General features: G+C 48.4%; 10 protein-coding genes across 10 annotated transcripts; 4 read left to right on the top strand and 6 right to left on the bottom strand.

Moving 5' to 3' along the window:
• Nucleotides 1–16: 16 nt before the first annotated feature.
• On the bottom strand, nt 17–1,487 carry EI90DRAFT_3281354 (ARM repeat-containing protein; the record flags this gene model as incomplete). The annotated part of the gene is made up of 7 exons (XM_039066820.1): nt 17–407; nt 476–607; nt 666–930; nt 975–1,104; nt 1,157–1,259; nt 1,314–1,373; nt 1,472–1,487. 7 exons carry the CDS (start codon nt 1,485–1,487, stop codon nt 370–372), a joined length of 744 nt encoding a protein of 247 aa, XP_038913949.1. The 3' UTR covers nt 17–369.
• Nucleotides 1,488–1,534: 47 nt separating this feature from the next.
• EI90DRAFT_2926755 (uncharacterized protein) lies at nt 1,535–2,976 on the top strand (the record flags this gene model as incomplete). The annotated part of the gene is made up of 8 exons (XM_039054928.1): nt 1,535–1,673; nt 1,724–1,786; nt 1,842–2,005; nt 2,057–2,183; nt 2,235–2,337; nt 2,391–2,456; nt 2,510–2,786; nt 2,845–2,976. 8 exons carry the CDS (start codon nt 1,535–1,537, stop codon nt 2,974–2,976), a joined length of 1,071 nt encoding a protein of 356 aa, XP_038913948.1.
• Nucleotides 2,977–3,684: 708 nt separating this feature from the next.
• EI90DRAFT_3065486 (uncharacterized protein) lies at nt 3,685–5,138 on the bottom strand (the record flags this gene model as incomplete). The annotated part of the gene is made up of 5 exons (XM_039060876.1): nt 4,992–5,138; nt 4,394–4,936; nt 4,210–4,338; nt 3,942–4,158; nt 3,685–3,882 (listed from the first exon to the last, which is right to left on the bottom strand). Exons 2-5 carry the CDS (start codon nt 4,680–4,682, stop codon nt 3,687–3,689), a joined length of 831 nt encoding a protein of 276 aa, XP_038913947.1. The 5' UTR covers nt 4,683–4,936; nt 4,992–5,138.
• Nucleotides 4,811–7,134, bottom strand: EI90DRAFT_3281352 (uncharacterized protein; the record flags this gene model as incomplete). Its single annotated transcript, XM_039066819.1, has 17 exons — nt 4,811–4,991; nt 5,059–5,142; nt 5,189–5,230; nt 5,290–5,396; nt 5,452–5,476; nt 5,533–5,555; nt 5,605–5,622; nt 5,674–5,711; nt 5,766–6,070; nt 6,123–6,216; nt 6,270–6,373; nt 6,423–6,437; nt 6,490–6,581; nt 6,635–6,683; nt 6,737–6,865; nt 6,915–6,950; nt 7,009–7,134. Coding segments are annotated over 17 exons (1,467 nt in total), but the record flags the coding sequence as incomplete, so codon positions are not given.
• Nucleotides 7,135–9,134: 2,000 nt separating this feature from the next.
• EI90DRAFT_2926821 (LSM-domain-containing protein) lies at nt 9,135–9,680 on the top strand (the record flags this gene model as incomplete). The annotated part of the gene is made up of 4 exons (XM_039054929.1): nt 9,135–9,162; nt 9,217–9,257; nt 9,318–9,445; nt 9,587–9,680. 4 exons carry the CDS (start codon nt 9,135–9,137, stop codon nt 9,678–9,680), a joined length of 291 nt encoding a protein of 96 aa, XP_038913945.1.
• Nucleotides 9,466–10,916, bottom strand: EI90DRAFT_1595140 (uncharacterized protein). Its single transcript, XM_039051941.1, has 5 exons — nt 10,658–10,916; nt 10,599–10,607; nt 10,440–10,533; nt 10,167–10,377; nt 9,466–10,107 (listed from the first exon to the last, which is right to left on the bottom strand). Exons 1-5 carry the CDS (start codon nt 10,811–10,813, stop codon nt 9,759–9,761), a joined length of 819 nt encoding a protein of 272 aa, XP_038913944.1. The 5' UTR covers nt 10,814–10,916; the 3' UTR covers nt 9,466–9,758.
• Nucleotides 10,692–12,034, top strand: EI90DRAFT_3290621 (uncharacterized protein; the record flags this gene model as incomplete). The annotated part of the gene is made up of 3 exons (XM_039067232.1): nt 10,692–11,124; nt 11,196–11,326; nt 11,380–12,034. Coding segments are annotated over exons 1-3 (891 nt in total), but the record flags the coding sequence as incomplete, so codon positions are not given.
• A 3,704-nt stretch (nt 12,035–15,738) lies between these two features.
• EI90DRAFT_3126264 (uncharacterized protein) lies at nt 15,739–16,340 on the bottom strand (the record flags this gene model as incomplete). Its single annotated transcript, XM_039063903.1, has 3 exons — nt 15,739–15,858; nt 15,914–15,965; nt 16,018–16,340. 3 exons carry the CDS (start codon nt 16,338–16,340, stop codon nt 15,739–15,741), a joined length of 495 nt encoding a protein of 164 aa, XP_038913942.1.
• A 3,472-nt stretch (nt 16,341–19,812) lies between these two features.
• Nucleotides 19,813–20,513, top strand: EI90DRAFT_3065463 (uncharacterized protein). The gene is made up of 3 exons (XM_039060875.1): nt 19,813–19,900; nt 19,955–20,124; nt 20,182–20,513. The coding sequence occupies exons 2-3, from the start codon at nt 19,971–19,973 to the stop codon at nt 20,430–20,432; spliced, it is 405 nt and encodes a 134-aa protein (XP_038913941.1). The 5' UTR covers nt 19,813–19,900; nt 19,955–19,970; the 3' UTR covers nt 20,433–20,513.
• A 1,857-nt stretch (nt 20,514–22,370) lies between these two features.
• EI90DRAFT_3065456 (uncharacterized protein) lies at nt 22,371–23,309 on the bottom strand. Its single transcript, XM_039060874.1, has 4 exons — nt 23,273–23,309; nt 23,030–23,193; nt 22,672–22,973; nt 22,371–22,609 (listed from the first exon to the last, which is right to left on the bottom strand). Exons 1-4 carry the CDS (start codon nt 23,290–23,292, stop codon nt 22,547–22,549), a joined length of 549 nt encoding a protein of 182 aa, XP_038913940.1. The 5' UTR covers nt 23,293–23,309; the 3' UTR covers nt 22,371–22,546.
• Nucleotides 23,310–25,834: the final 2,525 nt, after the last annotated feature.

Genomic DNA, 25,834 nt, shown 5'->3' with positions numbered 1-25,834 from the left:
CGGGAAAGGGATGGAAATGGGAAGGATGATTGCTGTTATGTGAATTTCCTCATCGGACAAAAAACTCTTTGCTATTGTTTTTCCGGTCATTCTTTATTCGTTTATGCTTATTCTACCTCGAACACGTTCCTTCAAACTCTTATGTAACTCAAGTTCTATTGCCATGACCTTTTTTTTCGCATTTCACATCGGCATTCATACCTCTTGGTGCCTCTTGGCACCTGTAATAGTCGAACTCCATGAACCTTAATGTGCAATTACGTGATCCCATCCAGGAACCATAACGCAAAGAGAAAGGGGTCAGTGTGATGCGTGAAGTAATAGTGGCAGTACATAGGCGACAAAGCAGCAACACAGCTTTGCCCCAATTCAGGCCTTGGCAGAGTGCCCAACGATTTTCTGAAGCTCTGAAGGGGTGAGCGGCACAAGAAAAAATATGTGAGCAATACCCCACAGACATAGACATCGGACGTACGCGGGAGTGTGATCGTCTCGCGCGTAACAGTCGCTTTTATCTGATTGTCGATGTTCGGTGGTACAGACACGACGCCCGTTGACGTATTCAATGACCAGCCCAAAGAAGCTACATAAGACTCGAAATCGGCCCCTAAGGCGGTGCATTCTTTAAATAACGGGGGTGTCAAATCTGGGGTATGTGAAATCACCTTGTAAGTTGACGTAAGTTGCAAATCTGTCCCTCCCAATGTTTGTGAATGTTGCCTGGACGGCCCTGATCACGGCGTCCCTTACGGAGTCATCAAATCCTGCGCATTCCACAGTATAATTTTCACGCAGTGGCGCAAGTTCTTGCGAGAGATACGTTTTCCAGAAATCTGGAAAGCGGCATGTGTGCAGGAGATTGGAGAGTTGGATGAGATTCGGGAGTAGTGGCCGGAGGGGGTCGGGTTCGCCATCAGGAAGGGGGATATTCTACGGGAGGACGTCATTTTGAAGGTGTCACAGATTAGAGAAACGGCACACGCCTGTCTTTCGCCGAGAAGAGCAAGACAGAGGTTGAAATCGGGAGCAGGAGCGGCAGTTAGAGCCTTGATGAGGATATTTATCACCACGTCTGGATTGTACAAGTCGGGATTGAATTGATATCTAATGGATTTCCCATCAGTCAGTGACAAAAACCTTACGCAAAAAACCTAACAGTTTTAATATGGCAAGATTGGGGAGACAATCGTGTTCCCGCTCTCGTATCTGGTGGTACAAATAGTCCTCGAGAATGCCAACGTTTTGAGGATTGTATCTATCTGAATAATATGTCACACACAATGAAAAACAAGACGACAATAGCTACTCCTCACCCACTCCCTCCACCAACTGATCGATGATCTCAGTTCTTGTCGAAGGCTTCGTCCAATTCTCTGCCATTTTTTTGAGACGATGCTACGTCACGTGGCCTGGCCACGGGAATAACCCTTCACACGCGCGCTTAAATCTGCCATTCAATTCAGTCATGGACGCATCAGCTGAGCCATCGCAGCGACCTGGGGAGGACGGAGGATCGCAATCAACCGATGAGGAGATGGACCCCCAAGCTGGGGCACCTATTCAAGAGCCTCTAGCTCCTCCTCCTGCTCCAAAAACTCCCCCTCGTGCTCCAGATGCCCCCCTTGCTCCAGGCAAGCCGAAACCAAGGTACAAGCTTCGATTTACCATGGCAGGTATGTGCTGTCCTCCGGAGTCTTATTAATGTATTTGAGCATACATATAGGCCACAAGATGGGACTCTCTTGTGTGAGATTCAGCCCTGACGGCGATTATGTTGCTAGCTGTTGTGCGTGAACGCTATCATTCACCCAATCCATTGACTCAGGCTTTAGCTTATCTAGCTGCCGATAAAAAGATCATAATATGGGATGTCTACACTGGGCATCAAGTCAAAACACTCGTTGGACATAACGAAGGATTGTCCGATGTGGCTTGGTCTGGTGACAGCAAGTATCTTGCCAGCGCCTCTGACGATGGGTCTATTCGCATATGGTCCGTAGATGAAGTATGTTCACTTTCCTTCCCTTCACAAAGAACTATCTTATTAGTGAGACAGGCACGGACGCTCAGAATCCTTAAAGGCCACACAAACTTTGTCTTCTCTGTCAATTATAATCCACAATCGAATCTCATTGTTTCCGGAAGCTTCGATGAGACGATAAGAATATGGGATGCTGAAAGAGGTAAAGGGGTCTACTATTCCCTTGATCCAGTTCTGAGGCTAGCCTCTAAAGGGAAATGCTTGAAGTCCATCTCGGCCCATTCCGACCCGTGCACGGCTGTCCAGTTCAATCGGGATGGAACATTAATTGTGTCCTGCAGTTATGATGGTTTAATGTTCGTCGTCTTACCCACATGGCGATTGCCTTATGGCTAATGATCGTTATTAGCCGAATTTGGAATACAGCAACAGGCGAGTGCCTTAAGACTCTCGTAGACGAAGCCAACCCATGCGTGTACGTGTATAACCTCGAATTGAAGCGGATAACGAGTGTAAACGATTCTTCAGCTCACATGTCAGGTTCTCACCCAACGGGAAATTTGTCCTAGCATCCACACTTGACAATACGATCCGTCTCTGGAACTTCCATACTTCCCGCGTTCTGAAGACTTACGTTGGTCACAAGAATGATGCCTACTGCATATTCTCTGCGTTCAGTATCACTGGATCCGGCAAATGGATCGTCAGCGGCAGCGAAGATTACAGCATCTACCTTTGGGACCTACAGACAAAGGAAATCGTTCAGACACTAGAAGGGCATAAAGATGTAGTCGTTGGTGTTGCAGTAAGCACAACAACACTTCATTTTTCATTCCAATCTCATCATGCCACGCCCTTGGCAGACACACCCAACTCGTAATATCATTGCCTCCGGAAGCCTGGAGAAAGATCCCACCGTGAGACTTTGGTATGAAGATACTGAGGACGATGCAACGGAAGGGAGCGCAGAAGACGCCCCTGACCATGGACAATAGAACTAATTAATCTTGCTCTTGGATTAATTTCTGGACACAATCCAATGGCTCCGCGTGGGCCATTGAAAGGGCAGCCGCTCACCGGGACGGCCAAACCCAAATTCATGATACTGGGTTTGGATGAGAATCAGGGGAGTGAAGGGCGACCTCAAGAAGTTGCCGTAATTGAAGATATTCAAAGCTACATCTGTGTTGTGAGTTGCCTCCAATACATAGTGCCATGATTGGTTTGCTTTATTTTGGAACGGTGTCAATATCCGCCCGAGGAATTGTTCATTCCGCCGTTCGATCAGTGGTTTTCTAATGTAATTGCACAGCGCTTCTAATATCATCTTGCCGGCGCCACTCCATTGGTGCGGATCTGACTGCGCCCTCTGGAGTCTGTGGAACTGAAATCGCTAAGCCCATTGCAAGGGGAAGATTCGGATAAGGATCGATAGTTACATTCCATTTTTTTGCCAGGACTACATGTCATCACGTCTTTCCGACCTAAGAACCATCATGACCGCACTATATGGTCCTGCGGCATTCTAGTCACTGGTCGCTCATCCTGGGTTTCTTGTTAGTAGTGGCTGACTGGAGCACCGATTATGCATATAAAGAACATCAGATGCTACGTCGTCGACATCGAGAAGACCTGATCTAAGTACACCGCCTTATTGCTTCGTACGCTAGGCCTAAGATGCACCTATTATAGAGTGCGTGTATATTCATCTAGTTTTGCCAACGGCACCCTTCAAACAATCTAAGCATTCCTCTATCTCCTTTGTCTTCCGGTGGCCCAAACCAAGACCAAAGGCCGCCCTGGAGCGTGCACCCACTTTGTCCACATATCCTTCAGTGTTCGCTGCGTACGACATAGCATTGAACTCCAGTCGTATCGCACACTTGCGCACCACATGAGCGCTGCCACATCGAGATCATCAGCACAGGGGATTCATCGAGGGGATTCTGAGTGGAGCTACCGTTTCAGCCCGTCAAGTGACCGTCCTCCCCGTTGCACATCTTCCCAGACCTGTTCAGCGGCATCCCGCCTTTCCAGTAATGAATGACGCAAGGCAGAAAGTATGGTCTCCAATCCATCCTCCCTTGCAGTTATAGGGATTTTCTCAGAAAAAGCGACATCGATCTCCAAATCCTCAACCAAAGCCAATTTTTGTTCGTTGGTGAGTTGAATGAGGCCTAAGAAAACCTTCGTCATCCTAAGGTTGAAAAAATTATCGCTATCACTACCTTCGTCCTGATCAACGTGGGGGTCTGGCTGGCTCAGATTAGAGTGGGGTTTCTCGTGGAGATCAAGACCAAGATCGTCTGTCGTGGCACCAACCATCGGAGCAGGGCCACTGCTAGCTTCTTTTGGCTCTATGGATGTGATTCTCAATCAAGATCGGGATCAAATGGATTTAACTGGATTTACCATTGGGCCGAACACTTGGACCTGCACTCGTGTTGTCTGACCATGCTGCCGGGGGTACCTTCCAAGGCACCTTAAACGGTGCCATAGAAGACGCCCTGCGGATTGGCTTTTTACCTCCAAATGTCTTGGGGCGCTTAGCTGCATAAGCCTCATCCTCGCCATCAACAGCCTCATCTACAGAGGAAGTGCGCTTGACTCGTGTAATGCTTAGATCCACTAAGTCGTAGTTGTCCTGTCCAGGTTGAGCCAAATTGATGAGCCCTCGCCGAAGGACCGGACCCTCATCCATTTTGTCATAAGACCCAAGGGACGACCGCTTTGGCCTAACCGTAGTTGCTTTTGATTCCGGTAACGACAGTCGTGGACGGGTTTGAGGGAGTCGGAAGGATGCGGAATGCGATGGTGGAAGAACAGTACCGATATTCGACTTATGGACGTCAGTAAACCTCCGATCACCAGGAAATTTGGTATGGTCTTCCTCGTCACCGCTCTCCAACGATCGTGCCTCATGCTGGAGCCTGGGGACTTGTGAACATATCCACTCTTCGCTATCGAGATCAGCCTTACGCTGGCGAGTCCTTTCCGGGTTCTTGCATACCTTCAGATGATCACGTCAAACATCTCAAACATCTGTACGTCAGAATGCATCTATATCTCATACTCACGTCGCACATTTTGTCACAATATGCGACTTTCACTAGATCTTTGTCTTGGAAATCAATGACTTCTCCAAAGTATTGACAAATGAGCTAAGAAGATTTGGTAAGATATTCCCTTTTGACGGTGGACACTTACAACGTGACGACATATTCCAGTGTTCTCTGCGTATGATATCAACTGGGATTCAGTGGGTATGTTAGCAGCGTCTCAACGCAATGAAAACGGATTTGAGATACCGCTTCAACGCTATTTGGAGCCCTTTGTGATGGTTCAGGCCCGCGCCATGTACGCACCGCCTGTGACTTCTTCACAAAATGTCGTATTTTGACGGCTTCCTCTCGAGCTGGAATGTTGTAAGGAGGGTTTTTCCTGCACCTTGCAGCCAATAAACCACCCACAGTAGTACAATATGCATTTCGCGGGCTGCAGGGTTATGGCTAATAACGCCAAAGTGCGAGGATGGAATACAGTGTACGGACCTCGCCATCACGGCCAGCACGTCCTAGCATAGGATCAGGCAGCCGTCTGAGGTGCAATTGAGTCCGACGTACCTGTCTCCTGATAATACCCTAATAAATGTTCATATTACATACACCGAACGGACTAGGCACCTTGCGCACCTTCGAAAGATTTCGGTAGATCGAAATGAATAACATACCTAGGTTCCGTACACATTATTGACTGGCGTTAGATGTGCGATCGGAAAACATACCGGACGTCCGCTTTGTCAATACCCATACCAAATGCTACTGTACAACACACGACATCGCATGACCCATCTCCATCCAGCCATTCCTGCAATGTAAGGTCAAGTCGTGGACGGGGCACGCCTCGATGATATGGCCGCGCAGCCAAACCTTTCCTTCGCAGATACTTGGAAAGCTCGTCACAAGTAGCACGCGCACGAGCGTATACGATTCCGGATGATGGGCGACCCCGTCTTTCCGTAAGCGAACGAACATAGGCGTGAATGAGTTCGAATTGAGCCTCTTGGGGCATTGACGGTATTGGCCGAACCTTCGTCATGAGAAGATAGAGAGGCTGAGGCAGCAAGCGTTTAAAAACGTACCTCGTAGAAGAGGTTATCTCTATTGAATGGATAGACAATGGAGAACAAATGCTCTTCACTCATCTGTAGGGTCTTTTTGATATCGGACCGAACCCTGTCTGGGTCGTGAGTCATTACAGACAACTCTTACGCTCGGAGGATGCTTACGCTGGAGTGGCACTTGCGGTCAGAGCGCTGATAGGGACGTTCGGGAAGTGGTCTCGAAAACGGCCAAGCATTCTAAATTCTTCGCGGAAGTCATGTCCCCATTCCTGGGAGTAGGTCATTCACAGAACATATCTGAGGAATGATAATACCGACAGAGATACAGTGCGCCTTGACATTTAGTGGGTGAGAATATCCCAAATCACAGCCGTATGATACTTGCCTCGTCAATGACTAGCCTCTTCAGTTTACCACGCCGATTCAGAGGTGTCAGAAGTCCCATGAAACTTTCCACCATCAACTTTTCGGGTGTAACTTGGGGCGTCCGCTTCAGCAATGTCTTCGCTGGACTCGTGCAAGCAACTCACTATAAAGTAATGTGATGAAGGCGGGTCCGGATTCTAGGCCGGTCATAATCTGAAGGATGAGTTAAAGCTCAACAGTTGGCACAGTGGGGGGCACAATCATGCCTCATTTTTCTCTGCAGTAGGAGTCTCCGATGTTAAGGAGTATGCATCAATGCCACAAGCGCGTAGTTTCGCAACTTGATCCTTCATGAGCACTAGCAACGGGGAGACAACAAGGGTGATCCCCCCCTCCTTCGAGAAATCGGTCAAAAGTTGCCGAGGGTGCAACAATGTAACATACCGGCTCCGCTACAGCAGGGAGCTGGTAGCAAAGGCTCTATCGGACGTCATTCAATGTTAAATGACTGGCAGGAATGCAGAGTCTAGACACTTGCCTTTCCCATCCCAGTTGGGGCACTGACAAAGACGTCCGCATCCCGAAGCGTGGCTTCAACGATCTCCTTCTGCTTTCCCTTGAACGATGTCTTTCCAAACACTTTGGGGAAAACTGTGAGGATCATGGGGTATGAATGCGCGATTGACGCGTCGCACCAGTTCGGAGGATGCTTTCGAGAAACGTCTGTGTCAGTTCTCGTGAATCTTATACTGGGAGACTAACTTACTTGCCGCAATCTATTTCCCTGCTGGTTGCGCGTGTGGTCAGAATGAAAGGCAATTGAGGCTTGAGGACGACAACACATACCTCGAGGCTCTTCGAAAAGTGCGAGGGAGCTGAATCTCCATGTCGAGATTTGCATGTCCGTCAGAAGCAGAAGTGGGCTCCGACTCCGTGGCCAGTCCTTTCCCATCATACATAGACGATGACGCACTTTCTGGGCCCATATAACTGATGTCTTTAACGCGGAGTCGGCGCTTAGGTGGACCAGAAAGGGTTTGAGTCGATCCATATATATAAACAAACACAATGTTGAAATTATCTTGTCTGCACTACATAGCACCAATGTAACGTTCTCAAACGGAGGACTAGACAGGTGCACTATGCTCTCGTGTTACTTTCACAGAATACGTAGAGTGGCATTACTTATTAGCTCTTTACCACGTACTTGATATCTCGCGTCAATTTGGTTCAAATTTCGCGAAACAATCGCTTTCGCAGTTCTGAACAATACCATTCGTACATTGCATCCATACGTTAGGATGGAGACAGGAAGGATCCCCAAGAAGTTACACACTTGCAAAGACAAGATACATCAATCAATGTGTCACCAACTTTATAGCATGTGTCAGCAAAAAACTAGTGCACATGCTTCAAACGTGGGGCAATGATGTTCTAGCAAACAAAATAAACTCCACGGCCGCAGGAGAAGTAGTGGTACCCTTCTCAACGGCCCACAAGATGAAGACGAATTTGCAGTTTTGAATGATAGAAGAAAAGGAAAGGTGCCTCTTTGCTTCCGCATTCATATTGCGTTCTCTTTCCCATCACACCACTTGTGCACGAAGCAGGGTCAGGTCAAGCAACCGTGAGTGAACCTACAAAACCCCAGCGCAAAAAAATCACGTGTTTGATGAATTTACACAAATATGAAAATGATGATATTTTGTTTGAATCCGCCAATTACAATGAAGGAAATGAATAGGATGCAAGCGTGAAGACGCACGGGCAGGGCCCGGGCGCCTTCATAACTGTGGGGCATTTAACGGAAGGGAACAGAAAGTTGTATGCAGTAAGAAAAAAATAGTGGAAGAAGGGGGGCGAGGGAATTGAGGCCAGTTTAACTATACATATATATGGTTTGGTCGAGGCCCCTAGCGGTGGCGGTTTGGCCTAGTGGCCGGTGCCGGATTCCCTTCAATCCCGTGTCTGGATGGGTCTTGGTTCGAGTCCTGTATGGTGTTTCTTTTTTTTCTCCCTTAGAAAACCTTTAAGATGAGAAACTTCAATTCCGAGGGGTGATCAATGTCATGAAAAATGTACATTGGGCGGCTTTTGACTTCGTGATCAACCCCGGATCCGTGGCTGAAATTAACACTTTATATATTACTTTTAGGACCGGATCCATTTGAGGTCTACTTGGTCTAGTGGATTATAGCGCTGTTTATGACCCTGTCTCCCCCCTGCTTGTGCAGGTTCGATTCATTCATGGTGGATTTTTTTTTGCCACAGTTATTGCACAAGGATGACTTCAATGTATATATAACACCGATAAGCAATGCTACACTAACTGCACTAAACAAACCCTATTCCGAGCACGTTCTACAATACACAAGCGCTGTAATGGTAATTAATAATTTTAGTTTGGTAATTGGGTTGGGTTGGGGAATAACAGGGAGGGGACGATGAGACCGCACGCAATGAATATTTATTACATAATAACGTCACATGTAGGCAATGGTCGTTGGCTGGTTTCTAAATCAATTCCCATCATTTTTTGTTCGGCCAAGATCACGTGTATATTTCCTTTTGCGCTCATCTCAGAGGGGTTTTGTAGGTTTTCTGCAACCGTGCACGAAGCGAACGTCCCACTCAAGGACATATCCTTCCCCACTCATCGCACTCATGTCTAGTCTTGTAGGATATGTGGATAGTGAGCTGTAGGGGCGTGTTGGGCGCGTCGCTGCATTCTCATTGAACATTATAGGTAAAGTACTGTTAGTACTTCAAGATGGCCGCACAATCATTGTGAGCCCATTAACTTGGTGGGCGTGTCGGCTGTAACATGATATCCATGTTTATATCTAGGGAACGCTGTCTGGATTTGATCAGCGTTCGAATGTCGTCTTGTCGAATTCCACTGAACGGATATACAGTGCAGATGAGTCAGTGGAAGAGGTCCCTCTCGGGTTGTATCTGGTGAAAGGTGATATGATGTAGGTTTTCTTTCCTTCTCTCCCAATTTTCTCCCTGCCACGGCTAAGTTTTGCCGGGCATTCCCTGACCTCTCATCTATCAAGTTATGTCATTGACGTGTGGCCCTCAGTCACTGCACTGACAATGATTAATGTTTTCAGCATGTTGATAGGAGAAGTTGATGCAGAGAAGGAAGCATCCATAGACCTTTCAGCAATACGAGCGGATCCAATACTGCCAATACGCCATGGATGAGCTCAGCCGTCCCTCTGTCTAGCGCCAGCGATGAAAACATAATTCCAGCTTAACTTATTCAATTTCATGGGCTTGTAATTATGACATCCACCGAAGAGTCCACCATCTCGAATTTGCTTTATGCTTTGCAAGATCTTCCCGGCTCAATCTTCCGATGACCATTGTTCCAAGCCAATCAGGCTCTACCTGACCTTCCTCTTTGGCCAATCCTGCCTCCTCAGCTAGGGAAAAGAAAGACGAGCAGGTAGCTTCAGAGGTATAGATGCCGGCACCAACATAGGCTACTGAAGATGGATGTCGCCGAAGAAGCAACGTCAACGATTCAATCAAGTCCCGATGGGATGAATCGAAATACAGAAGGTCCGATAGAATCATGGCGTCGTAGCCCTTGCCCTGTTGATTGGGATTTAAACGTCTTGCCTCTTTCCTATAAACATGTCACCCTAAATTACGGAGCCCATCAAATGCAACATGAGTCGCACTCACAGGAGTGGCTCAGGGTCTTCCCCCCATATGTAGGGAAGGCAAGATACCTTACAAGATCCGGAACGCAGGTTCGCATTTCTTCGGACGTTGTTCTGCAGATTCATGAATATTGACGGATCTGGGTGGTCTGTAATTGTTACCAGTGAAGGAGCAGCCGGAATTACGCTTAAAAGGAGGGATGGCAGAGCTGCCCCTGCCCCTAGCTCGAGTACTGCAAGGACGTTTAGCTTTTAATGCTCCGTGGATGTGAAGGCGAATAAATGATGTACTCACCAGTTAATCCCTCGAGAACAATGCGTTTCCGCTCAATAAGTTCCCCGAACACCAAGGAGGGAGAAAAGAACTGGTCTGCCAGCAGAGTGTTTGCCTATGAGGGTGAGGCCCTGAGATCGGTGGGGGACACGCGTACGATATAGTTTAAAGTAAGATCACCTTCCCTAGCTTGAACCAGGGTGAGAATCGACGAACGAGAAAAGGGGGATTTCAATCACCTTTGATGCGACACTTAGTTTCAATGGACCATATGACAGGGAGTTGTCGCTGGGAACAGCCTCGACACCCAGCAGGCTAAGGGACTCCGCCAGATAATCTTCCGGGTCTTGAGACCCTGGGGTACTCGAGCGTGATCCCAACTCCTTGTCGCTCATTGTGAGAGGCTTAGCGGCTTTGGCCTTTTCTCAATGGGTGGCAAACAGCTCGGATCCGGCAAGCTGAGGAATGGGACGGTGTGACAGACCGATCGATCCAACTGTCACATCTGCGAGGATGGCACGCTGAGCATCCAGACTCAATCGTACTGGCACACTCTACTTAAGCGATTTGTGTAAGACTCTGTACCACCTCGTTGGTCCCCATGGAACCGAAAGACCAGGGATATAAAGTTCGAAATACAAAGCATCCCTCTACGTTGCTTCCCAGGGGCTCTCAAATCTTCATAGTCGAAGGGAATGAATTTTTGGTACGAGAACCTATCAAGCCCTACTAATCCATTTCAACGCCTTAATAATACTTGACGTGTTCCTCGTTCAGGTACCCAGAGCCCTTCTTGCTCACATCAGCGAAGTCTTCAGGGGTATAGACTCTACTGAGGACTCCGATGAACCCATCATGCTGGATGATAGCGCCGAAGCATTCCGTGATTTTGTGGATGTTTTGTTCGAGTGGGTAATCATTTGCGAAGATCTCATGCCGATATACTCATATCTGTGACAAGCCCTTTCACTTCTTGTCTGGTTCAAGAAAACCCCGACCTAAGGCAACTTCTTCACGTATTGCAGGTCGCGCACAAATATTGTGCCAATGACATTGAGGAACGTGCCCGCAAAATTGTTTCAAGGATGACGCAAGACATGATCCGTCTTCACTTGGGACCAAATCTTTCTGCTCTTGATGTCTTTCGTATCGCGAGCAAGGCTTGCTGCCCGGCTATTGCAGAGGACGCTTGGGATATCGTGCTGGAATCTTACAAGAAACACAAAGTCGACAGCAAATCGCTCCTCGATGAGGGATTACATTCGGGATTCGAAAAGTTTCTGCTTTCTGCCTATTATAATATCATGATTCAGGGACCCACACATTGGGAGAAGGATACAGCTCTAACATCCGATGTGAAAAACACACTTGCTTTTGGAACCCTAAGGTGCATGGGAGACTGGGAGGCTTTAATGGCGCGACTCGCTTCGGGAAAACTGGATATACCCCTTCCCACGAACGTCGAGCCAGAACGGGAGTCCGTCTCGATCTCACCTTCACCGTTCTGCGACTACCACTTCACTGGCGGGTATTACTCCGAGATCGCCTTCATAGCACAGGTTTATTCCTACTACGGAGTTTCGCCGTACGACGTGGTGGGAAAGTTGCATGCCTGTACGCGGATACCTACCGGCCCTGCAAGGGTGGGGCGTGGCCCCAGGCCCCAGTGTCAACTTTGTTGGGCCGTCGTGCTTCATCATGTCAAAAGGACTTTTGCGCATGTGAATTCACGAATCCCTGTGCATTTTGGCCTCACAGGCATCAAGTCGGCCTCTGACGTGCCCCTGTAATCATATTAGCACCTGCCTCATAATATCTCAACCCTCCACGGAGGCCATTTTCTTGTGTGCTAGCGTGTTCTCTCTGTTTGGTTATGTCCTGGAATGCTCCCGGGTTTTGTATTTCTCGTAATGCTCGATGAACGTGCTAATCTTCCCCCCTTCCAAGACCGTTGAACGATGCCAGGAAAATCGAAGTTGACTCATTTCCCTTCTCTGTTTTCTGAACGACAACGCCCGGAGCACATTACAGTCTCCAATTCTCCCTGTTCCCGACATCCAAGTTACCACACCAGGCGATGGAATGATTCACAGGGATCACGATGGTCTCGTCTCGGGGGCACACACTGCGGCAGCGTCAACCCTTCTGCCTTCCAGTGGTACTTCTCAGCATTCATACCAATGGAGGTCTTTTCGACACAGTACACCCGGGCTATTCCGGAGAAGGTTGATCCCGATTAACCAGACATATCCTATCCTGGACAGCCCCTGTCAACTATATCCCTCCTGCGACCGATAATATGGCGATTATCCGCGACAGCATCGTAAGCACCCGCATGAAACAAAACTCGCCGATGTCGATTCATTTACCCTGGCTATTTCACCGTTGCCAGCAGCAGGCACCCCCAGCTAAAGAAAATGACCATCACCAGCACCAATTTCCTTCTCCAAATTGCCGCCACCGCTCTCAAGTTTTCTCCCATCCCCAATCTTGTCCAGATCCCAAACACGCTTTTGGCATGGATTCGTGTCTATGAGGCGTGAATCGTCTTGATCTTCACGTTGATCGTGATCGTGTCTCACGCTTGTAGCGCATGCGGCGCCAACGTCGATGATCTCAATGTTGTGCGCTGTCATTCAGCATGTACGGGATTCGGTGCTCCTCTCCAGGAGCGGGCCGGATAGAGACTCTTCGTGAGCTCGTAAACCTAGTACAGGGATTTTGCGTCTCCCATCTCCTTCCAATTTCTCATCAACTATTCTGGTAGGGCTTTGGAAAACCAAGTGAAGGAGATTGAATCAGTCGAGCGTAAAAATGTCGCGAAGAAGACAGCCAAGTAGCCGATCCAGCACAACAAATAAGCAGCCAGATTTTGGGTATGCATTGAGTGTATGAATAAATACGCTCCATGATGAAGTTCGGAAGAGATGTCCGATAAACAAATCCATCAGCCTAGCCTAATCGGTCCGACCAACATGGGCCGGCGCAGAATGCTGATTACGGGACAGGAAAACAACGGCCAAGGGCGAGCCGGTGCAGCAATACAAAGAGAGCACAATTAAAATACCAAGTAAAAATAAAAAGTCAAAGGCGGAGTTGGGGAAGGTGGAGGGTAGATGAAAGCGGAAAAGCAGCGTAAGCGGGTGGAACAGGAGCTGAGGACGAATAATTCATAAGTCAAGTAAACAAGGGGTTAAAAATAAACATACAGAGAACAGCAACAAGTGGAAGGGAAAGGAATAACCACGCGATAACCAGAGGTAACTGGCAAGCGAGCGTAAGTTAGGAGCCCTGCTGCGCTGGGGGAAACATACCAGTGACACCGAGTATAAGCGCGAAGGCAAGCGAGCGGGGGGAGTAGTCTCCAAATATGCACACAGACACTGACATTGAATTGTTGAATGTTCGGTGTGGCATATGGAGGACTAAGCTGCTCAGGATCCGATAGATGGGCAAGCAAACCCTAAAACACAGACCTGAAAATGATGGATAGCAATCGTTCAGGCAGTCCTTAGGCCCTGTTTCTGAAGAAGGCTGCACCTAACGTGGATTTGCCTCGTGTTCATTGCATGGGCGCTTATGTAACATTGAGCTAGCTAAATGACAGAAGATCCTTCCCTCGAGTCAGGCGATGGAGCATCGGGGGTGAAATGCACAATCTGATAAAAGTCAGGGCGCGCCTCACAGATGCAACTGTTGAGCAATCGGACTGTTTTCCGGGCGTTGACTCAATGGGTTATTCAGTGGGCGACTGTAAATTCGCACCCAATGGTATCCGCGTTGCAGCCATTCTACTTGAGGCAAGGTCTTATACGAATACGGAGCCCGCTGCATAATTACATTTAGAGGTGATTCGACGAGTCATCGGAGCATCCCAAATACGTTTCCCCGCTTCAAACACTTGTCCAATAGCTCGGATGTGTGTCTGTCGATCCAGGAAAGGGCTGGGGGTCAACACATGTAACGAAGGGGCACTCACGCACATCCTGTGTGCTAGAGCTAAAGCGAGAAACCACCAGGAGTCCATGGTAGGGATGAAGAAAGACAGGATTTTGGTGGAATCGCAGACTGAGTGCGAAACGAGGGTGAGCGATGACACCCTACGACACCAACTAGGGGATATACAGGAGGAAAGCATCCGATTATGGGCCCCAGCTGAAGAGGTTTCCAAGAGACGCCGAGGAGTGCACCAAGCAGGAAGTAGAAGACAAAGTAAACCCCCAAATTTATGCAGTGCACAGTGAACAAAAGACATGCTGGAAGATCAAGCGAGCCAACGCGACGAATGTTCGTAGTATTCCAAGGCAGAAATGCATGAGCAAGCCGGGCTCAGCCTTATCAGTTAACCGCGTTAGACCTTGTTGACTGGAGTTGTTCATCAAATGACCGGTACTGCAGATCTTCAAAGGGTTTAAGCAGTGCGCGGGGGTTGAACAATTCAATCAAAAACTCCCATGTTTGCGACGGTTGATTCCCGCGAGTTCAATGACTTTTATTACCGCGGTCCTCCGGCTAAATGCTTCCCCGAGTCTCAGAATACGTGTGTGTGGCCACACTCTGGCTAGGAGTGCATGCTGATCATGCCCGAACCGCGATTTGAGCGATGAGAGGTCTGGGGAGTTCGTGGACTCCGAGCGAGGACAACTCCACCTCATCTAACTAGAAATCTACCATTGAACCAACTGATCGGAGGTGTTAGTGCCTCAGGGTTATAATAGGCTAGCTTGATCGAGGGCACATCGACGTTTTCTTGGCATGTTTACTTAGATTGTATTAGCAACTGCCTTCACGCGTAATCCCTAACTCCAACATGTATCAAACTGAATGAAGACCTAATAACCCGCCGCTAGATCTCCCCGCCGCACCCTAAATAGCACCGGTTACACGAATCCCACGATGGTATGTAATGATTGCTACAAGACCAATGATGACACTGCCAGTATTAATTGCCTAATCAACTCGGCTATTATCGTTTGAAGCCCACCCCATACATCCCCATGCCTGCCACCAACAGTCCTTATGTTTCAATTTTCAATACTGTGCGCGGGCCACGATATAACGATATTAGGGTTACAACATACCAGGTGTAGGGATGTACTTAAGGTTAATATTGAATGGGGAACCGGCCTACCTAAAGTGAACACTAAAACAGTTGACCGTAGGGAATAATGTCAGGTATTGGCGGGACAGTATTCATCGGTGGCAATCGTAAGTCTGCGCTCTCATGGAATGAACTCCACAAGAGGTTGCCTTCAGTGCTGGGAAACTATCCTTGTCCAAGCCTGTAGTCAACATCTAACGGAATGGCCTACCAAAACTCTCACCCCGGTCCAAATTTTTCCAATACAACCTTCATGTCGCCCGGAACCATCACCAAGCGCTCGTCCAAGATCTTGACCTCCGGCGGCAGAGTCCTACCCAGACGATGATCGCGGAGAGCCTGTAGTAAAACCTGTCAGTAATCGACGAGAAGACTTACTGACACTTAGTCATACCGTGTTTATATTCCGCACTAGGGCAGGCGTGTCGGTGTAGCGAAACAGCGCGCTGGAGTTACTGAAAAAGGGATGGCGGGGGTACGGCCGCTTTTCGCACGGACGGGGGCGTGATTAGACCCATCTCGGTACCGACGGAAGGAGAGCCAGTGCCTGTCAAAGCGGGACTGCACCTCAGCCTCGTTAGGGCGTCCTTGACCCACTCTTCCACGGTTGGAAGGTGACGCTCTCCATTATACATAAGGTACTGGACACGGCCCGAGAGAAACACCTGTGAACCCCCGGAACGCATGGAGCGTTCGCTCTCGAGTGCCGCCGCGTAGACGAATCCCTGCGTATTAGCTTCGTTGTGGAGGTCCAAAGAGTCATTGGAATTAGCGACACAAGCGCCGAATAGGAGGACACGAAACGCAGAGGCATCCTGCATGGCAGCAACGCGTCTGCCAACTTCAATACCAGCGCGATATTGGTTGAGTGACGAGCGGATTGGGCAGCAGCTTCAAGGCAGGAATAGTTTGCACACATGGGGCATGCGTACCACTGCGTGACAGTGAGGCTTTTATGAACCCAAAGGGAAAATTAGATATCTTATGCGCCTGGATTATAGCCCAATTAATTAAAGGGGTACGCCTCCTGGCTCTTCTCCCTGGGCTTAGTTCCGCGTTGGTCCTAGCGCCCGCATACACGACGGAGGCGGGAGCTTGTTATTGGCATCAAGGTAAGGGTGCGGAAATGACGCAACATGCATCGATTGCACAGATGAAAGGTTTAATCGTATTCGCTGCGTGGAGACCAGTCGAAGTTCGTAATCGTAATCGGAAGGTTTCGTGCGCTTGACTGTGTCAGATGTATGTACGTACAACTTGAATGTCGCGGCCCGCGAGATTCTTCTTATGTAATTGTTGGACAATGTCTCATGCAACGTCGGGCGACCCATTTCTCCCTGCGTTCCGTTCTCAATTCTTCCGCCTCGTTCATTCCTTTCTTTTGCTCAGTCGTCTATTACGTCTGTTCCTCCACAACCCACTCCTCAGTCCTACCTCGTCGAGGAGCAAGGAATGCTTGTTGCGAAAGAGTGAGGGGTTTTACAATATAGGAGATTGCTCGTGGGTAGGCAGCGTTGGGCGGGAGGGGGAAGGAGCCATCTGGCGCAGAATCGTTGGCGGGGGAAGTTGGGGGGAGCGGCTGCTTTCATCCTGTTTTCTCTTGGTATCACGCCGTCAGTCGTTAATAGGAAAATTGTTAGATTTGGGAGTAGGGGATACTGGTGTCTGACGTGCGAGGAGGTTAATGAAATGACTAAGAGCTGGCCGCTCTGCGATGCACAATGCTGAGCTATATGTAAAACTTCTCTTCTTTTCGGTTCGCTGTAATGCAGTCACGTTTGACTTCCTCTTTTCGTGGCCATGGCTCCATTCGCGCAATAGCTTCGCTTGAAGTCTGGACTCGGTGGATTGTCGCTCCTTAGCCTGTGGGCGACAAAATACGGCTAAAACGAACTTGTGCGGGGGATGAAAAATAACTCGCTGCCTCACTAGCCGATCGTTCCCTGTCGTTTCGCTTGTTTGGGTGTTCCAAGGACCTAGGCCGGAAATACTCTTCCCTCAGAAGGGTGATTTCTGTCGTTCTCGTCCAAAGTGCCTCGTTCGAGAGTCGAGAGCGGGGACTGATTTGCTTGTGATTGGCCTAGATGCTGATAGCTCGTTGACAAGCACCATGATTCTGGGACGCTCCAGCACGTACGGTAGTGGATTTCTCATTCGACGCCGGTAATTCCGCAGTGTCTACCCCTCCTCCATGCGCATTCCCTTCTCGCGACGAAGACGAGGATGCTATCCATGTGTTGAGAACTTGACACGATTACCTTGCAAGGTCTCACAATTCGTGGGAACTTTCTTTTTCGTACCCCTCCTACCCTTTGTTGCTCAAAGGCAAGGTCAAGGCTGCGCAGCAGCCATTTATAGTACCAGAACGAAAGCGCAAAACTGAACACAATGAAAAACGCATTACAAAGAGTAACACCCACTGGACAGCGAACACCGGGCTGGGATATTGTGCAACCACGTGGTGCAATGGCGTTGTCGCGCGATCCCCAATTCCATGGCCGTCGTTATGCATATCGATATCCGTCATCACTTTATGTTAATATGTAGAGAGAGATCTTTCCATCCCGGTGAGTGCCACATAACAACACGTCTCTAATTTGGTTCTAGTCTTATTAATATTTCACTTGGTGGTTGCTGAATTGCGGGTCGGTTGTTGAAGGAGAGCAGATGACTAAGCGATTTATTTTGGCAGCGTGGGAAATCAATTATACCCCGAAAGAGGCAACTGGCAAAACAAACCCACTCGAAGTACCTTTTCAGCAAACCCGACATCCAGCAACTCCCTTGTTCCCGATCGTCAAATTTCAAAACCGCATGAATGAAGTACAGAAGTGCATATTCACCTTGATGGTGTGCGTGTGAGCAGGATTTTAAATCATGAAGGCCACCTATGGTTGCGTACCGGGTGTAACAATCGGACTGAGCCAAGCACTCGTTCTTTGCGATCGTGCATATTAAAGCTGAGGTACAAGCTTCCTCCGCCCATCTCTTCATATGGACATCAAATATTTAATTTCATGCATATTAAATCCTCATTGAAGCAATCTCCTTGATATTAATAACTGGTGATCGCCGCCTGACGCAGGAACAGAAGAATAAAAGGGAGGACCATTCATCATAGACGTTTCCTAGATGATGAAGTCAATGTCAAAATATCCTGGCCCCAGGGAATTGAGAATCGTCAATACCATCATAGTTACTCATCCCCCCCATCTAACAACACGGTATACATAATTCCCATGGTTGTCACGTCTGGCACCGTAAACCCATATCCTAGTTCCAGAGAACTCAAAAGTCGCAATTGCCCCCGGTGTAAAGAATGTCACAGCAGTCCCATTTCTTGACGGAAGGATCGTCAGCTGCATATACGAGTCTCCAGCACGCCGACGCGATGGAGTTCATAATGGACGAGAGACGTTGGATTGTATGGGTATACGGAAGAATAAAGGCACAATTTGGGGACCCTAAGTTATGGAGCAATTTGCAATAATAGAGGGCTCCATCATTTTTTGCATTCGATTCGGGACCGAAAAATTTGTAAGACCCCCTAGTAGCGGAATTATTTGTCTCTTAGCCCAGATCACCCTGGTATTATTGACAAATGTGCTACTGCTGCCATGCAGGATGCCTTCTGCGTTTAATCTTATTCAATCCTTATTAATTCCAATGAATCTTTGGACCTCCTTAAATTGATACGCGGGCGTTCGTCTACGCGGCGGCATTCAAGAGCGAACGCACCATGCATTCCGGAGGTTTATGGGTGTTCTTTTCGGGGTGTGTCCAGTATCTTATGTATAATATTACTTTCCAACCGTGGAAGAATGGTTAGGCAGGATCTCCACTGTTTCTCTCCCATTTGTTCCTCAAGGAAGAAACAGGCAAATTGAAGAAACCTGTTTCTTCAACCCGAACGAAACCTTTTATTTCCCATAAGCCCGGGGTTTCTCTTTCATATAGCCATTGCACTTCACTTTCGCCGATGATGGTTGCATGTACATCATGTGCTGTTCACAGGAACCGGTACTATTTGATCATCGAGTTGTTTTCTTGGGGTTGTGGCTAGCTGGTCATTTAGGGGGTCATGTTCAGAGATTTGATCGGTCAACGAGGTCTAGCTTTTCAGTTATGACCTTAGCTGTATTGTAGCGGAGTTGTCCGAATTTATTGTTATATTGTTATATGTAGAGTAAATTCTGACTATCGTGAGAAACTTATCCCGGTTTACATCTCAACCATCACCAAGTAGACTATTCTGACTACGATGCCCAATACCCCAACGCGTCCCCCGAGCAACGAGTGTCAACATTTTTCAGGGAAGACTATAACTGGCTAGGTCTCCCTTTTCTCCTCAGTCCCTCAAGCACTTGCGCTCGAGACTAAGGTTAGTAGTAGTCGCCACTCACACCATATATGCACTCCCCGCTAATAAAAACAGTTTCTGAAAAGTTGCAATGCGATTCTGGAGTGCCTTCACCCCACTTGCTCTGCTTCCAATCGTCGCGGCTGATTTCTACGTGGCCCAAATGAATTGCAGTCAGCTAAACACGGGTAATGTTACGGGCAACACTGATCGGGCTGGAATTCTTTTCACGCTGGGGCAAATAGGTGAACCAAACCAAAAATGAAATTTGCCTTCATTCTCAACTTATGTTTGCCCAATAGAGGATTGCCTTGTTTTCGGGGGCGCGCTGGATGATAGCCTTCAATACAATTCCACAGCGATGATGACCAGCAAAGTTTGCGGATATTACGTCACAGTGGATGTCGCAAACAACGCGTGGAGTTCCCCCTCGTTCGGAAAGACTGGACGTTGCCAACCCTACGACCACCTCATAGGTAAATGCATCCCTTGGACGGACAGACTGTGCATTTTTTGGATGAAGATGGTTTGCAGTGGTGGGCCCATCTGCTAGTAGCACCAGGATCTGGTGGAGTAGCGACCCCATGCCCGAGGCTGGAGTCATACCAAGTAGAACTTACAATGTGCGCGAATACATCTACGTTCAGAAGCCGGGTCAACAGAAAGGGCACGATGAAGGTAAAAGAGAGACAAGCAATGTGCCAACTCGTGCAAGCGCCAATTTGATTCACGAAGTAGGAAAATCATCTTCACAGCCTCGGAAGGGGCCCTGGTCTCCTTATTGGGAAATGCGTGTGTATGACAAGGAATCTTTTCGTGTGGACTGGAGGACCCCGGCGGGAGCGAAGAGGCCATTCTCCCCAGCACAAAAGAGGGGGAACCGTCGCATCCCCTATTTGTGACTCGTTCTGACAAGAAGTTAATTTGAAGCATGAGGGGTGAGGTGCGAAAGCTGTTCGACTAGATAGACGCGTAACGAGGATATGGCTTAAAAAATTTCATACTAAGACCGCGTGCCTGGCATAGCCTATCTATTGAGCCTCGCCTCGACTACCCTGGTAGCCCAACGCAAGAGTGATTTGGGCTAAAAGAACTATCCACTTGCCGGTAGATTTTTGCGCCAAGCGGTGTAGAGAAAGCTAAGGAGCATTCCCTGAATCCCCAGCTGAACTACTACGGGTGTCATGTACGACTGAAGCAGATTTAGATCGGTAGAAACAGAAGAAGGTCGAGGGTCCCACCAGGTTTTATCAACGCCGCAGGTACACGTACAGAGAATGGCGTGTAAATATCAAAAGCTCGCATATGGGCCAGCCAGTCGAAGCGACGGCTAGCTGTACAGAGTACACAGAGATGGCATCCGAGCCAGTTAGTGTCTCAGACCGCGCAAGAGATTTTTTCCATCATAACTCGGACACCGCAAGTGCTTGGAATGGATATCAACTGCCTTCTGCAAGTCAGTAAAAGTGGTGGAATAGAAATATTATATGTTCCTAGGTACGTAAAAACCTGAATGCCCCGATCCGAGAGCGATCAAGTGTAGAACCGTACATCAGCACACCACACCTAACTATCCTTGGATTGGAATATGCCTCTACACAGGCACAGGGGTCACTGAGCACGAGCGGCGGAAAAAATTCGGGGCTCAAGATGTAAGATTGCATTGAATATATATTGTCGGAGAGGCGTTTGTGAGAAGGGGAAATCGAGGCTGGCCCAAAATTCGAGCAAGGTAATCAATCATCAAGCCGAACGAATACTTGTGCTTAGGTCTGATGAGGGGGATGGGAGAGGCGTACTGATGTGTAAAACGACAGCTGCGTTTGAGACATGTAAGACGGAGGGAGATCGCGATTACTGCCTCGAAAGTGGAAGAGGGAGACTCGAGCGAGAAGTTAAAGGCCAATGAACGCGCAAGAATATCAAGATGATCAAAGTAATAAATATCTCACGCCATGTTAATCACCTGACTTGGGATTCGGTCGAGGAACCCCGCAAACCCTAGCGCGCGGTAGCACATGTTCCACCACACGGGGCTATCTTCCCCTGATGCTTGCCTCCATGGAGACGGTCCGGCGAGTTCAGTTGGTTGGATACGACCGGGCGAAATATTGGGACTGAGGACACTAGGGGGCCATTGTACCATTGACGAGTTGGGAGCCTCGTGTTGAAATTTTTTCTTGGTACGCTGTGGACCGACCATTGAATCTGTCGGACTATGTTTCTTGCGCACGGACATTTCCTTGTAGGATTGCCCGATGCTTCCGTTTATGGTGTCCATGTTGATGGACGTAGTCGAGGATGGCTTACATAATTAGATCAGGCGCCTGCATGCTTTACGCATGAGATAGTTTGAATGACTTCGAAGGTAAAGGAGGTTGAGCACCAGAGAATTCAATCGGAAGCTTCCATTACTCCATGGAGTACATTCCCTTGGCATATTCAATCCATTGCCGAGGTTCACATGGTTCTCTGATATCTTCAACATGGGCCGAGAAAATAGACATGTGAATGCTCCGATCATAAACAGCGTTATCGGAGATGAAGCTACAGAAGTGAAGGAAGGAAACCTCCATACTTTCCGACACGGCGTGAGTACCCATTTGTGTTGTTTACAAGTATACAGACCAAGACTGAGACAGCATCCATCGGCACTAGATTAAAAGTCTACGCCCTTGCGGAATGAACTCGACGAGATGTAACCTTCAAGTTCTGCACTGGGGAATCATTCTTGTCCATGCCTTTAGCCAACGTCGACTCGTAATATGACGTTCAGCAGAGGAATGGCTTACCAAACCTCTTGCCCCGGTCCGGATTTGGCCAATAGTACAGCCCTGTAGCCGCTTCCATCGCCAAAGATTTATCGGACTTGACTCCAACCCAAAAACTGGGTAATGAATGTATCTCTGGTAGTGTTGAAGCTGACGAGCGAATGCGGCACTGGTGCGCTGATACCGCCAAGGTCGATAAGTCGGAGGGTCAATGAGGAAGTTTGGCGGTTTGATGTCGCTGTAAACCATCACCAAGCGCTCGTCCCCGGGGGTCTTGGCGTCTAGCGGCAGGACCTTACCCGACAACGATGATCGCGGAGAGCCTGTAGTAAAAACCTGTCAGTAATCGGCGAGAAGACCTACTGACACTTAATCATACCCTGTTTACATGTCACTTCAAGTGCAGGCGCGTCGGTGTGGCGAAACGGTCGCGCTGGAGTTGCCGAAAAAGGGACAGCGGCGCCAGGCGCGGCCGCTTTTTTTTTCGCACAAACGGCGGGAACCTTATATGTGCCTTCGATTAGAGACCAGTTTTTGCACCGACTGGAGGAGAGAGTGTTCGAAGAGCCAGCCAAGGGCATCAGCAACCGCCTGAAAAGCCTTGTCGAAGCGGGACTCGCACCTCAGCCTCGTTGGGGGCATCCTTGACCAGGTTGACGCGCTCTATTATACATAAGGCTGCCGCGTAGCCGAACGCCTGCGTATCAGCTTCGTTAAGGAGGTCCCACAAAGTCATTGAATAATTTAACGACACAATCGTTGAATATGAGGACACGAAACTTGAGGCATCCTACGTTTGAACGGCAGCAGCGCACCTGCCAACAATACCAGCGTGATATTGGGCTGAGGGACGGGGAGATTGGACAGCAGCTTCAAGGCAGGAATAGTTTATTATGTCAACGTAACCACTGCGTGACAGTAAGATTTCTATGAGGCACAAAGGGAAAATTAAATGAGGGGTTCAGGCGCTGGGGAATTAAATATTTTATGCGCTTAAATTATAAATAGATAAGCGCTAGCTTGGCACTTTAGAGTTCAAACTATAATTAATTATCTACCAGCCTTTTCGTTCTCAATTTCTTTTCTTTTTCCTTTTCTCAGTCGTCTACACCGTAATCTGTTCCTCCGCAACCCACTCCTTAGCCTACCTCATCGAGGAGCAAGGAATGCTCGTTGCAAAGGAGTGAGAATTTTTGCAAGATAGGAGATCGCTCATGGGTAGGCAGCGTTGGACGGGAGGGGGGAAGGGGCCATCTGGCGCAGAATCGTTGGGGGTGGGGAAGTTGGGGGGGAGCGGCTGCTTTCCACAGTGGGAAGTAAATCGCAGTAAAAAACATTGGGAAACCCGGGTGAAAATCACGGTGTTTTACGGTGGAACACCCCGGTATTATGCCTGGGTTCCGGGTAAAATACTCGGAATACATGCGCCGTTTAAAACCTGGATTCCCCTTAGTAAAACTTGCCGAATACCGGGGTTCCCCAAACACGATCCGCTGAGGATTTACCTGTGGCCGCAAGGTATTGTACCAAGGGTTTTCCAGGTGTCGCGACATGTTACTCTCCACGTAATTTACAATGGAATACTTATACCGTGCGCGCAGCAGTATTGTACTTAGATTAACCACGGTATCATACTAGGCTTTTCCTTGGTTTCTTACTTTGGACATCATTGTATTCAGCGTGTTAGGAACATATTGTATTTACTTACGCCAATACAGGAAGGCTATACAGCATGGTGCAAGCGGAGAAAGTGTGCAAAACGGGATGAATATTTCATGACACACCGTGATTCCCAGCAACACACCCAACAAGTGAAGGTCCGAGAAGCGAAAAGTACCTGTACGACAAGAAGTATGAGACAAGGCCGTGGTATTTCACCAGAATGGACACCGTAGTACCCCAGGGGCTTTGCCACTGATCGGTACATGAACAAGGAGCACACATACCTATCTATCGATCGCACGACAATCCACCACCCGATGGGGATAATTCTGGTGGCCTATCTCTCAGGTAAACCTGAAGCATAATCTAGTGCATGTGGCAGCTCGTGGAGTGCAGCCGATCGCAAATGAAAGAGGGTGGGTGGCAGCGGAAGCGACTCGAGTGAGTGAAAACACGCATTTTAGAGTCTGGCCATATGTACACGCCTTCTCACATAGGGTGTCACTCATCTCCCTGTTCGATGGGCATTTCAGACGTGTGTAGTGTATGGTGCAGTAGGAAGCGCTGCTGGGATGTGGTGGAAGAAAAGCAAAGTCCTAAGTCTCCACTCGGGACAAACAAAAATAAATGAAAGCCGCCAAGATGTTTGGCCGCACCAAACAACCCCCTCCCCGATAGGCCCCATAGATACCCCCCTGCGGTTGTCATATATGCACTTGAAGGGATAGAATCTCCCTACCTGGTTGTGCCGTCCATTAGAGCGCCGAGCGTTTAAATTGTCGATCTTAATGCTGCCATCAGGAGATTGAACATGGAGCATCCAGCCATTATTGATCGCAGTATTATTTAGTGATTAAAGCATGTATATTACAATAATGCCGTCTCCGTATTTGATTGCGGTGTATCATTATCCATACTCAACACGAAACCATGGTTTCCCTGAGTAAAACACCAATGGTGTGGAATCTGGGCACAACAACCCAGGTTTTTTGCCAACTAGGTTTTTTCCATGGGGCAAAATGCCATAGGTAAAATACCGTGATTTAGAAAAAAACCTACCGCGATTTACTTCCCACTGTGTTTCATCGTTTTAAGGCTCTTTTCTTGGTGTCACGCTGTTAGAAAATCTGCTGTATTTGGGAGTAGGGGATACCGGTGTCTGACGTGCGAGGAGGTCAATGAAATGACTAAGAGCTGACCGCTCTGCGATGCACAATGCTGAGCTATATGTTAAACTCCTCTTCTTTTCGGTTCGCTGTAATACAGTCACGCACGTTTGACTTCCTCTTCCATTTCGTGGCCATGGCTCCATTCGCGCAATAGCTTCGCTTGCAGTCTGGACTCGATGGATTGTCGCTCCTTAGCCTGTGAGCGACAAAATGCGGCTAAAACGAACTTATGCGGGGGATGAAAAATAACTCGCTGCCTCACTAGCCGATCCTTCCCTATTCGTTTCGCTTGTTTGGGTGTTCCAAGGACCTGGGCCGGAAATAATCTTCTCTTTACTCCGTTTTCCGGAACA

This window comes from Cantharellus anzutake (genome assembly GCF_015039405.1).
Source record: "Cantharellus anzutake strain C23 chromosome Unknown EI90scaffold_37, whole genome shotgun sequence".
Classification (NCBI taxonomy): Eukaryota; Fungi; Basidiomycota; class Agaricomycetes; order Cantharellales; family Hydnaceae; genus Cantharellus; species Cantharellus anzutake.
This window is presented reverse-complemented; position numbering and strand designations above follow the sequence as displayed.

Coding starts and splice junctions, on each gene's coding strand:
- EI90DRAFT_3065456 (XM_039060874.1), bottom strand. CDS start 23,292: ATGCCCCCAACGAGGCTGAG. Junction 23,194..23,272: donor ATGCCCCCAACGAGGCTGAG/GTGCGAGTCCCG, acceptor TCTCTCCTCCAG/TCGGTGCAAAAACTGGTCTC. Junction 22,610..22,671: donor GGACCGGGGCAAGAGGTTTG/GTAAGCCATTCC, acceptor GGCATGGACAAG/AATGATTCCCCAGTGCAGAA.
- EI90DRAFT_1595140 (XM_039051941.1), bottom strand. CDS start 10,813: ATGAGCGACAAGGAGTTGGGATCACGCTCGAGTACCCCAGGGTCTCAA. Junction 10,378..10,439: donor TGTTCTCGAGGGATTAACTG/GTGAGTACATCA, acceptor ACGTCCTTGCAG/TACTCGAGCTAGGGGCAGGG. Junction 10,108..10,166: donor GAAGACCCTGAGCCACTCCT/GTGAGTGCGACT, acceptor ACATGTTTATAG/GAAAGAGGCAAGACGTTTAA.
- EI90DRAFT_3065463 (XM_039060875.1), top strand. CDS start 19,971: ATGCGATTCTGGAGTGCCTTCACCCCACTTGCTCTGCTTCCAATCGTC. Junction 20,125..20,181: donor TTTCACGCTGGGGCAAATAG/GTGAACCAAACC, acceptor TTTGCCCAATAG/AGGATTGCCTTGTTTTCGGG.